Source organism: Opisthorchis viverrini, assembly GCF_000715545.1.
Source record: "Opisthorchis viverrini unplaced genomic scaffold opera_v5_114, whole genome shotgun sequence".
In the NCBI taxonomy this organism is placed as follows: Eukaryota; Metazoa; Platyhelminthes; class Trematoda; order Opisthorchiida; family Opisthorchiidae; genus Opisthorchis; species Opisthorchis viverrini.
The window spans coordinates 1,409,277-1,420,532 of NW_008751769.1; the positions used below are offsets into that span (position 1 = coordinate 1,409,277).

An 11,256-nucleotide genomic window follows, 5' to 3' on the forward strand; every position below is an offset into this window, starting at 1 on the left:
ATTGGCTGGAATAAAAAAACTTACTGACTTAACACGCATCACAGAGGACACTTCGACTCTGTCCAGATGACCTCGTATTACGGCTATTCGTAGTACGGGGACCCGCTACTCTTCATCTGGCTTCTCACCTTTGGGCCTTCTAGCAGGGTTGTATCTTGCTGAACGGAGTTCTAGTCAGTCTAGCCAGCGAGGTCATCGAAACACCCAAGTCTGACTACCACCGCGGCAAGGTGGCAGCTTTAGGTCTGGGCTAAAATTGTGCAAAATTCCAAATTGGGACGCCTTACCATTAGTGAGTCTTAACTACCGACCCTTCATGCTTTTCAATCGACGGAAAGCATGGAACCAGTCTGTCCAATGGCTAGCCCTTGCGACATTGGCGCAAAGTGCGGCGTGAATCGAGTTACGATGTGCATGGCCGAACTGATTTTGCATATTACTGACTTGACATCATGATTGACATTTAATTTCTTCCGCCATCTATGTAGTGGTCGATGCTTTTTTTGTTAATCATGCTAAGGGTAAAGCTTATCCATTGTGCTCTAGAATCTTTATATGCTTCACATCTGATAACATGCTTAATTTATATCGTCTCCAGGTTGTGACCGAATCGGAAAAGAATGGATCCGTTGATACAATCAAACTGGAGGCCTTGGTACAACAGCTACCGGAGGAGAATGCACACTTGCTGCACTATTTATGTCGATTTTTGGATACCATGTCTAGAAACGAATGCGAAAACAAAATGTCTGCACAAAGCCTGGGGATCCTTTTTGGACCTTGCGTTTTCCGCTTCGATTTCAGTTCACAGGTAAATTAAATAATGGCCCTCTTTTATTAGTAATGTACCAACACGCTTTGCATTGCGTTGGATCTGATTTTACGATGTGCCCTTTTGTGAAAAGTCCATCGGTCTCAGCACTCGCCTTGTTTACCTTGGGCCGGTTTCATTATTTCAGCACTTGATTCGAGCGCAGCACTCACACTTCACTGAGTACAACTCGAAAAGTACGTCTTAGGTTCTCCACCAATCGATATTCCACCAGTATGGTTTCGTTCACTGTGAGATCCTTATTCGGTAGGCTGAGGAAACACTACTCAGTAAAGCGGGGCGAAATGGCTTAAGTGGTTAGAGCGCGAATTTACCGACTGGAAGGTCCGTGGTTCGAACTCGACCCCTGCCACGACTTCCCCTGTCTAGGGTTGTGCAACCTGGCAGTATCCCAGCCCTCGTGCAACCTTCGGGTGGGATGACAGTTGGGCACCGAAAGGGTGCTACAGCTGAACGATTTTTTTACCCAGTAAAGCAAAACCTTCCCTTATTGTAGTGAACTTACCTTATTCTTACGTCGGGACTCAACTTATCAGTATCCAAACCAAGAGGCTATCTGACTAATAGTAGGTTACCAATTTGGCACAGTGCTGCAATTGTAGGAGACAATATACAGGTTATGATGTGAACTTGACTCCAACCCTGACCTCGTACATACTCTGAGCATTAGCTGTCTTGTTGTGACGCGATCCATGTCGATCTAAGCGTTTCAAGATACGGCAAATTAACGAGGATCAATTAAACGTACGATGCACCATTCAAACCTCTTTTTATGTCTGGTTTGTCTCAATAAATGAAACTCTCGTGCAGTATATTATTGGTATCTCTCTGAAAATGGTCTTTGTATGGCAGACAGCAGCAAATTAAAGTTTCTTCTTCAGGCCACCTCGTCGATTTCTACCAATACCTTTAATCCGGTGGGATATACATGCTGGTCGAATGACGACCCAGTTAGCCGAGCATACGCGTCAGCACATCCTAACGCGTCTTCATGATTGACCACCGTTTACCACAAATGATTCTGTCGTAACCCATTTAGAAGACGCAGGGCGCCAGGTAAATGTGACAACAAATCATAGTCCTATGTATCCAGTCCCAGTACCAATGACCAAAAGTGAGGCCATTGGACTGCACATGTACTGTCCTTAGCTTTGCATCCGCAAACGCTTTGTCCAGACCATCGCTCACGTGACCAGACGATCATTTTCCTACCTCACGTGAATCTCAGGCTCAGCCGCAGGACAAGCTACTCCCTTTTTGATATTTTGTGGTAGCCTGCCTGAACCCGATTTCATTTTGAACGATTTTATCTATCCTACATATTTTTGAGGCGGAAGACGACACAATAAAAAAGTAAGCTCTGCCCATTACATTTTACTCCACTTTTTCGTCTGTTCTTTTCTTCTGGAACAAATTGAGCCAGGATAAAAGTTACAGGTTTGAGATGTGTTTATCTGATGCGTTGACAGTTTTCAAGAATACACTACATCTGGCAATTGTTCCGCCACTCACCGCGAACATTTTCTCTGCGTATCATTCCTCAAATCCACGTGCATGCGCGATCGCATATCCCTTCCTCTTGCTGTGTGTATACCTGTGTGACCATAGGACGACGTTCCACACAAACGGGCTATGCGTTCCGTTTTTTTATCCGTTTTCCTCTAGGGGCTGCGCTTTCAGTCTTCCGTGAATCAGGTCATGGCAGTTCTGATTCAGTATCACGCAGACATCTTCCGACGATTTTCAGCACCAGCAGAACCCCGAGTCACGTGTCCTCGGTCGGAATTACGGAAAATCGCTTTTGTCAGTTCTTCCGACGATGAAGCCCCCAGTTCACTGCGAACAAACAGCCTATCAATCACTGACTCTGCTGAGAAGAACTTCTTTTCAACTTTGTTCTCTGATAGGTCGGGTAACCGGTACACAGCTGAACGTCTGGAACTGCTTCCCTCTATTGAATCAGCGTTACTCGACCTACCCAGTTATGTCTCTTTGAGCCCACATCCGACTCTACTGCGCACGTCCTTCTCTAAGTCCGATTGCATGAACTGCAGTCATCATGAGAGTGTCTCATGCGTGCCCAGTTGCCCGCCATCTGATTTAGTCTCCGTATCCGCTGAATGCGAACAGTCCGATACGGACACAGATTTAGATGCAATGCAACCCCAACCTGTGGATCCTCTTACAACAGTCGATTTCGTTCTGCAAACAGCTCGGGATAGCTGTGTGGCTGAGTGAGTTACTTTGCTAGCGCTCATCATGGTTTGTTGTTTTATCGACCGCCTTCCGTAGCCACGCATCCCTACTTTACCAAAACCTTGGTCGCACTCGTTGTATTACTTACCAGGTTGTTCATCGTATCCTGGTAATCATTTAATCAAATACGAGCCTACTAAACTTTTACTTATAAATTGTGTTGGCCATAAGTTTGATTAGCTTTATTTCTGCTCTTTCTTCAAGAAAGCCACTGCCTGCTATTTCCTCATTTGTAGTGGTCGGTTAGAGATGTTCACGACACCCGTGCATCATCGGGTTCGAATTCGATTCATCGCTTATAAGCCTTAGATCGGTCTTGTTTGTTCTGCCTGCCAATTCAGGTAAAATGTCCCTTCGTTGCGCTCATTGCAAAAGTGACTAACTGAACAACGAAACATCAGAGTGTGCCTTAAAACTTTTTTTTGTTCCCCCACCAAATTCCATGGGTGTTTTTGGCAAAGCATAGGATAAACTAGACATTTTAATCAGTTTATCTATCTTCCATATCTTGTTGTTGATACGGCAAAAACGAGTATTTGGTTTTTACATTAACCGGAAAAGCTGTGAACGAACGGCAAATGCAACCTTAACTGCTACAGCACACTATCTTTTGTTGGTGGCTTATACCCGTTATCTTCCACTGAATGTACGGGTATTCGAACACGTTTTCTACGGTGGACGTCACCTCGCTGCAGCCCAACTGTCGGTTATCGATTATTGTTGTTCGGGTTATGTGGATCCCCTCGGCTTCTGACCGGTCCTAATGCAATCAATGCTACTAGTATGTCCATCTTTCACTTTATCGCGATTATATTCCTTAGGGAAAGAAGTTAATTTCTTCAATGTTTCATAGTGTTTATACGTAAGTTGTGATGCACGTCATAAGTAGATTGTACAGTCATTTGTTAGCGGTAATCTGAATGTGGAGCGTCCTACGGGTATTAGGACAATTGCCACACCGTCGTGTTGCCAGTTGTCCTCTTTTAGGCCTACTGCTTTCGATATTACCGGCAATGCTATTTGCTTAAACATATCAGTGAATTGGTAATTCCTATGATGCGGAACTAAGGAGAAACGAAAGTTTGTATTGGATCTTTTCAAGTGATCCAATGGTCTCTTGAGTAAACGATGTGCATCTTTGTGTACTTTATTAGTGTCTCCGGTAAACGTAAATTGCCACACGCTTTTTCGCCGGACGAACTGAATGGTCAGTCATCACAGATCAGATCTATTAAGAAACCGTCCAACAGTAACGATTTCGTTTTTTCCCCCGAAATTATGGCTCACAATTCAGGGACCATAAGTTACTGATGGTAATTTGAGAAAAACCCAACATTTGTGTGTGTTGCCTGGACCATTTGTACTTCGTTTCATTTGACCAGGGGGAGTTATCTGGAGGGCAGGGCGTCGGCGATTATCCTAATACCCCTGCAATTGATTCATCTCATGAGAGAAGGACTTTAAGCCTATGGACCTGACCGGAAACCAAGTTGTCCCGCGGTATCTTTATTATGCGGAACAACCCGAACCTATTCAATCAGAGCAAGCTCTTGTTGTTGACTTATCTATATAGTCTCTTCCAATGAACATGTAGTAATTAACGGCCGTAAAGAATCTCTAATGGACGGAACAAACTAATAACGTAAGTTAGATATAATGTCACAAGGAGAACAATCCAAGTAAATCTCGACTCACAGTTCACTTCCGGATTTTGCGAACGTCCTTATTCCGTTGGACCATCACATCAAGAAGCGAGGTTTCTAATTTCCTCGTATTTTGGACCTCCGGTAGGGGCAATATTAATTCCTTGGTGTGAATGGATAAGTCGTGTTTGTTGCTAAAATTTTGGTTCACGTTGGAAATTACTGATAGTCAATATTGTTCAACAACAACAGCCACTCATCAAAAAGCGCAGTCTTGTTGAGTCAAAGAGGCCAAGGGCTTGTCGTTCTATTCCACTGAAAAAAAAACTTTGTACAATGATGTGATCGATGTCAACAAGGATAAAGCTGTTATTAAGCAGAAAAAATAACAGTTTACGAATGATACAAACATGCACTGCTCAAGAGTTCTGAATGTAGAAATCAGCTATCCACAGCTGTGCTGTTTTGACGAAAGAGTGATAGTCGAGTCACATATGTTTATTTTATTCGTTTCCTATAGCTGACTGCGTTAGGTAAAATAGAGAAATGGTAGCCAGTCTGTTCACTAACCTCTCTTTTAGCATGCGGTTCGACAATTTTGATATGGACATTTGGTGTGGCCCGGATAAAGCCATTGGAAAGGTGGATAATCCAACACTTGTCCAACGACTTTAACACTAAATTCCCTCGGCCGACACCCAACAGAGATTTAGCTTGACTTAGCTGATTGGTTCTCCTTTCGCCTTAAATCTCCACCAACCTCGGAACCTAGTCACTTGGCCTGACGAAGCTTTTGTGTCAAAAGCGAAACGTTGCCCGGCAACAATCTACCGATTGTCATCAAACATTTTCGAGGGAAGTGGATGACCGCTTATTTACAAAACGTGACCCCATCAATTTTACGCGTCACATCCGGTTGGGTTTATTTGCTAGCAGTTGTCTTTAACTGATCATGAGCTGGGCCGTGAAGTGGGAGCTAAAAGAACTCGAGTGAGCTATTTCTGGTTTGTTTACTTTGTGCCACCGGTTAAGATGGTCTTCTGTCCAAGTGTCTCATTTCTCCACCAAACTCTATGCGTTCCTGGTGTCTGCCTGCGTTCTCACTGCTTCGTGGATGTAGCGAACTGACTGAACTGATGGTCTGTCTTGGATTTTGCTATCCACTTACAAGAGCTTTTTATTCAACTTTGCTGTAGTTCTTGAGGAATCAAATCTAAGGTACAATGCAGGGACTGTAAAAGTGTCCTCTGCCTTATATTTCTACGGGATATGCGTACTAAGGTGACCCTAAAGCGAAGAGTTATTTCGTTGGTTCGAATACCGAGCTCCGTGCGCTTGGATGTTCTGGCCACTGCTACATGTGCCACTTAAAGCAGCTTGTGAAATCACATGAAGTCTCGACTGGCCTTCCCATACACATCTGTACGCTTTTTATTCGGTTGCGGTTGTCGGTAGATACCCCAGCCAGCAAACTATGTATGCTCACAGACCACAGCAAATAAAGCTTAAGATTATTGAATTTCCTAACCTGAAGCTTTATACAAAGCCGTCGGAATGAGGGTGATATCGTTTACTTCAAGGGGTCCCCGTTCTTCATAGCACGTGGGTACAGTTCTGGAGTGATGCACTAGTTGGACTGCATCATCTCATCAGCTTCTTAAAGTTGTCCGTTCTTCAAGATTTAGCTGTGTTAAGCAATTTTGATGACGGATGGTATGTGTTCTCAGCAGCGCTCCCAAGCGTCTACCCCAAGTCGTAACCTATGGCTGACGCAGTTATCTATGAGAACGTGCGATGTCGCTCGTTCGTAGAAATCTGTACGAATGTATATGCCCACTATATCATTTGTCGTCGAATTTCTTAATGGTACGGGTAGCTTCCTTATCGTATTTTGTTTTTTTTTATTCTTTAGTCCGATTATACAACCTCCAGACTACAAAACTGATTTCCTTGCATCTTCGGCGAGCATCCCGTACGGCCCTGATCCCAAAGTAGAGCTGAAATCCTTCGTATTTTGTTTATTCTTTAGTCCGATTATACAACCTCCAGACTACAAAACTGATTTCCTTGCATCTTCGGCGAGCATCCCGTACGGCCCTGATCCCAAAGTAGAGCTGAAATCCTACCGCTGTGCTGCCGAAATGAATTTTCCCATTTTATCTTATATACCCAAGCGAGCATCGTTTGATGTCTACTCTCCTGCCGATTTTTACGCCAATCCGCGTCCGAACAAACCGATGATCGATCCACATCTAGTGGACAACCGCGAGCTAGACATTCCCCAGATCAGTCGCGTCGTCTGTCGCACGTTTTCGTTGCCATTCCAAAAAAGCCACAAACAATCCTACCAACCACATCATCATACGGTCAGTTTATTTTTCTATTTGACGTGTTAACTGTTAGGACCTATGTCATGTGACTGAGTATTATCTGATGTAGCTTATCCCCGTAAAATACTGTGCCTTTGTGCATTGATTCTAGGCTGAAGCAACGGGAACTGTTGTCACCACGTTTCTACTCGGTTACCTCTACACTTCAATGAACTAGGTCACAAACCAGTTGCGGGACAAACTTTCAGCCCACTATCCTTCCCCCTTCCCAACTCCATTTGTCCGTAATTCATCATGAACAAAGGCCAGCAGTATAGTTTTACAGCTTGCTCCACTATCTTGTTAACTCTCTGTTCATTGTCAGCTAAACTCGCCCTTCTACATGTAACGGCTATCGAGAAAGCATTATTTTATAGAAGCTTTCCCTACTTTTTTGGAAGAAATTACTCAAAAGGATGCTGAAAACTCTTCGAACACAACCTTGCGAGAAGTCTCCCTCAAGAAATTATTCACTGCTCAAGAAACTGTGATATCTAGAATACCGCACCAATTGAAACATGAGCAGGTCTTTGCGGTACATATCCTTACCGAAAGGATCCTCTGGTATCCAGTTGAGTCTCCTTTAGAAACCAAATCAATCTGCAAATGAGCATATTTTATGCATTATTTCCTCTGCCCGACTTTTTGGCACTATTGAGGTTGTCTAGTCTATATGGGCGTTTTTCATTGTCTGATCGCTGCGCCAGCTGTCTTCACCCTGTTGTAGACGCCTGCTGGATAAATAGTATTCGGCCATGGTGTAAGCTTTTCCAGAACAACCATATTTCCTACTTCAGCTATAAGGCGCTAATCTTCTACAACTTTCAGCAGGCATATCATAACCAGCACTAACCTCGTTTCCACCCTAACTCTGCTAGTTTCCCCATGGATCCAAACTTCCGCTCTCCGATTTACTTCACGAACGTCTTGAATGTGCTGACAGGATGCTCTATTCGGCAGCGCTCCCGGAAACCGAAATGCCTCCCAGTTTTACGGCAGACCACAATGACAACACATCTTTTCCTTTAACCAGTCTTGAGAAGCGCTCAAAGTCCGTATGTCGTTCAACGGACGATGCTTTTGATCCCCTGAAGAACGCAACTTGTCTTCCAGTGGACGACTTTTCGTATAGCATCAGTCAACGACTTAGACTTCCAACGTCCGCGATGCGTTGTTCTAAAAGTCTTGAGAACATCAGATACACCGCGCCATATGTGAACTATTCCAAAGATCGTGGGTGTTCTGCACCGCAACCTACTGAAGGACGTCAGGTATGCAACAAAAAGTGATACTTTACGTTTCCTCATAACTCTGTATTATACTTCTCAGTGTGCGACTGGAACGACTGAATTTTCTACACAATAATGGTTTTTATTCTAGGTCTATATCGACTGCTTTCGTTTGCCCCTTGTTTGGTTCTAGTATGACAAGCTATTTCAATCTCATTGGTGTGTGCTTGTCATCAGTATCATCAGCAATATCTGTGTACAGTCCAGTCGTAATTTTGTATAGGCTTTCCGTTCATGCTAGGCTGTACATAGTTTTATCTCTTTTTGCTTCCAACCTAAATAGTCTAGTTTCCATCTAAGTTTACTCCTACAAGGTCCGACGAATGGTTCTCATCATTAACCAGATATCTCTTCACTCGGAACTTACTGTCGTGTTTTTGGGGATCCTGTGACAACGTACTTTCCCATAGCTGTGGCATTCAATTTCCTTTGTACCAATTGATGCATTTGTAACGAAGTTTCTAGACTAAAACTGGAATCTTTTGCTCTGTTGCTGCGTTAGAGGACTAGTTTAAAGTGTGATCAGGCGACTCTTGGTCTCATTATCACTCTGTTCTACTTCTTTGCCTTGGGTTTTAATAAGCTCAAACTTCTGGTGAGCAATCTGGCCACAAGACGCTATGTTTGATGTTTAGTGAATGCAAGGGTTCTAATCGCCTCCCTCATTTGCCCTTTTCCCAGCCTCCCTTGGCTTCCACTGCCCCGTACACTGCACCTAGTTTTGATTTCGGCTGCAGTTTGCGATCCCATAGGTACTTCATTCTCCTGACTCACCACTGAGATCTTATTCTATTTCATTTTCGGTCGAAAACTGACAGGATTGAGATATCATTCTCGAGACAGATGTTTTTCTCAACGAGCTTATATAAAACGAATCATGGATCTGAACATAGTTGCCCAGTCGTCTTCTGAGCCAGAATCCCATGGATACTAAGTATTTCACATATTTTATGTTCATTTCCATCTTTCCCGTTCACTCGATACGCAAATCGAACAGAGCCCGTTATTTTCATTTCTCTTACGCCGCAAGATTCCCCTTTCAATTCCACTGCCTTCAACTGAACAAACCACAGAAGATTTTGGATATCGCAACATTTCCTCGGTTTCTGAAAAATACACTGATAAACCCACCGATCCTACAATGAATGTTGAAGAAGAACGCATCGTCAGTGCGTCCACCACAAACTTCATGTCGCTTTCTAGCTTACAGTCTTTCCAAGAATTATTCACTGCCGTACTTGCGGAGCAGCGGCGTCGTTGTGGTCGACCGGAGCTTCTCTCTTTACTGACCGCTGAACAGGTTTGTTTTTTTCGAACGTTATACGTGCATTTCGGACTGAAATTCAATAATTTATCGGACATTCATTAAACACATGCATTCTTCTACTGTGCACTTTGAACGGTTCACCGAACAGCTGTTAAGTTGCGACCTTTGGGTAACATTTTCTGAACAGCTGTCACGGGCTAACAGCATATTGATATTTCTAGCAATATCTACCGCGTTTAACTCTGGTTGAATTTCGGGTGTGCACGTTATTTTGCGCAACTGTCAGGCTGCGTTACTGAAACTTCTGGTTTCTGAAAGCTTATTTCCGCTTCTGCATGTCTAGTGTTGTTGCCTTTTGGTGTACTTTCTGCAACAAACGTCGATATTTCCCCATTACAGGAGGTTTGTTTAATGTCTCAACTTGTCCTACTGTCATCTGCAACTGTAAGAGTTCCGTAGACGCGCTTTCCGCTGCAAAGATATTTTTGCGAAGTCTGCAAAAACATGCATGTGGAAGAATAACGTTCTGTCGGTACCGCCGTATCTGTTTGCTTGCAGGGTGTGAGATGCTAAAACAGTTACATCCGTTTTTCCTGTAAGCACGTTTCATTTTGCATACTACTATGCACTGTCGTTCCTCAGGCTAACCGGGCACGGCTTGTTACACTGAAGTTTCACGTGATCTCTTTTGCCTCCATAATGGGGTCTCACACTACACTATTGTGAACTTTACTTCCGGTATATTCTTTCAATTCCTCCATTACAACCATTAGATTCGCCTGTTGACGCACTGACTAATTCGCTTCTTCTCTCTAGCTGTAGTATACTTCTCCAGACTGTTGCATCATGAGCTTATTAATATGGCAAAGCGACGAGCTGGAGTGTGATTTCTTTCATACATTTGCATCTATTTTGAACTATATGTTAAATCCATTGTTCAAACCCACTCCTTGCTCCTCCATTACGGTTGTCTAGGTTTAGGCGACCTGGCTATTTGCTGTCGGCTTGTTTGCCGAGCTTGACAGTTTGTTTACAGTTGATAAGTCATGCTTCATGCCACAATATTGCGCCACAAACAATGATGCTGTCTTCGTCATATTCAAGCTTGTTGATGCACGCACTCCCTCACTCCTGAGCTGCTTAGAAAGGGAAGCGTTCGAAATCGTTTGTAATATTGTTGGTAAATTCATTGTTTCGTTCGTTGATCTAGGTATTAGGTTGCCAAATCAGCCACTAAACTCTGCAAACAAGATAACAAACGCTGCATCCACCCGAGCTGACAATATTGCGTGATAGCGTCGACTGCGCTGCACCTTATTACCGTCAGCTACAGACCATAACGGTGCCACTGTTAAATAATTTCTATGGATGCAGGGCAAGGCAGAAACCAGATATGTTACTCATCATCATCATCATCACTGTCAGCTGTCAGATATGTTATCATCATCATCATCACTGTCAGCTGTAAGAACCGCGTACTCGTCGTACACTGGTTGTAGCTGCCACAGCTTCGTTCACCCACCGATTGGGGGAGGGGGTAGGTAGCTGCGCATTGCACGCGCGAGCTGGTAAATTGGTGCATAAATCCAGCATTGTCAGT

The 11,256-nt window shown here is 43.7% G+C and overlaps 2 protein-coding genes across 2 annotated transcripts in view; one reads left to right on the top strand and one right to left on the bottom strand.

Moving 5' to 3' along the window:
- T265_05804 (hypothetical protein) overlaps positions 1-11,256 on the top strand; it is a gene marked incomplete at both ends in the record, with an annotated part of 36,507 nt that overhangs the window by 10,041 nt on the left and 15,210 nt on the right. Inside the window, 5 exons of the mRNA XM_009170898.1 lie at positions 599-811; positions 2,498-3,066; positions 6,644-7,097; positions 7,979-8,371; positions 9,387-9,713. Of these exons, the coding sequence (XP_009169162.1) occupies positions 599-811; positions 2,498-3,066; positions 6,644-7,097; positions 7,979-8,371; positions 9,387-9,713 (1,956 nt within the window). The remainder of the gene's footprint in view (positions 1-598; positions 812-2,497; positions 3,067-6,643; positions 7,098-7,978; positions 8,372-9,386; positions 9,714-11,256) is intronic.
- The window catches only part of T265_05805 (hypothetical protein), a gene marked incomplete at both ends in the record, with an annotated part of 16,130 nt that continues 14,849 nt past the window's right edge, over positions 9,976-11,256 (bottom strand). The window contains one exon of the mRNA XM_009170899.1: positions 9,976-10,150. Coding sequence (XP_009169163.1) covers positions 9,976-10,150 — 175 coding nt within the window. The remainder of the gene's footprint in view (positions 10,151-11,256) is intronic.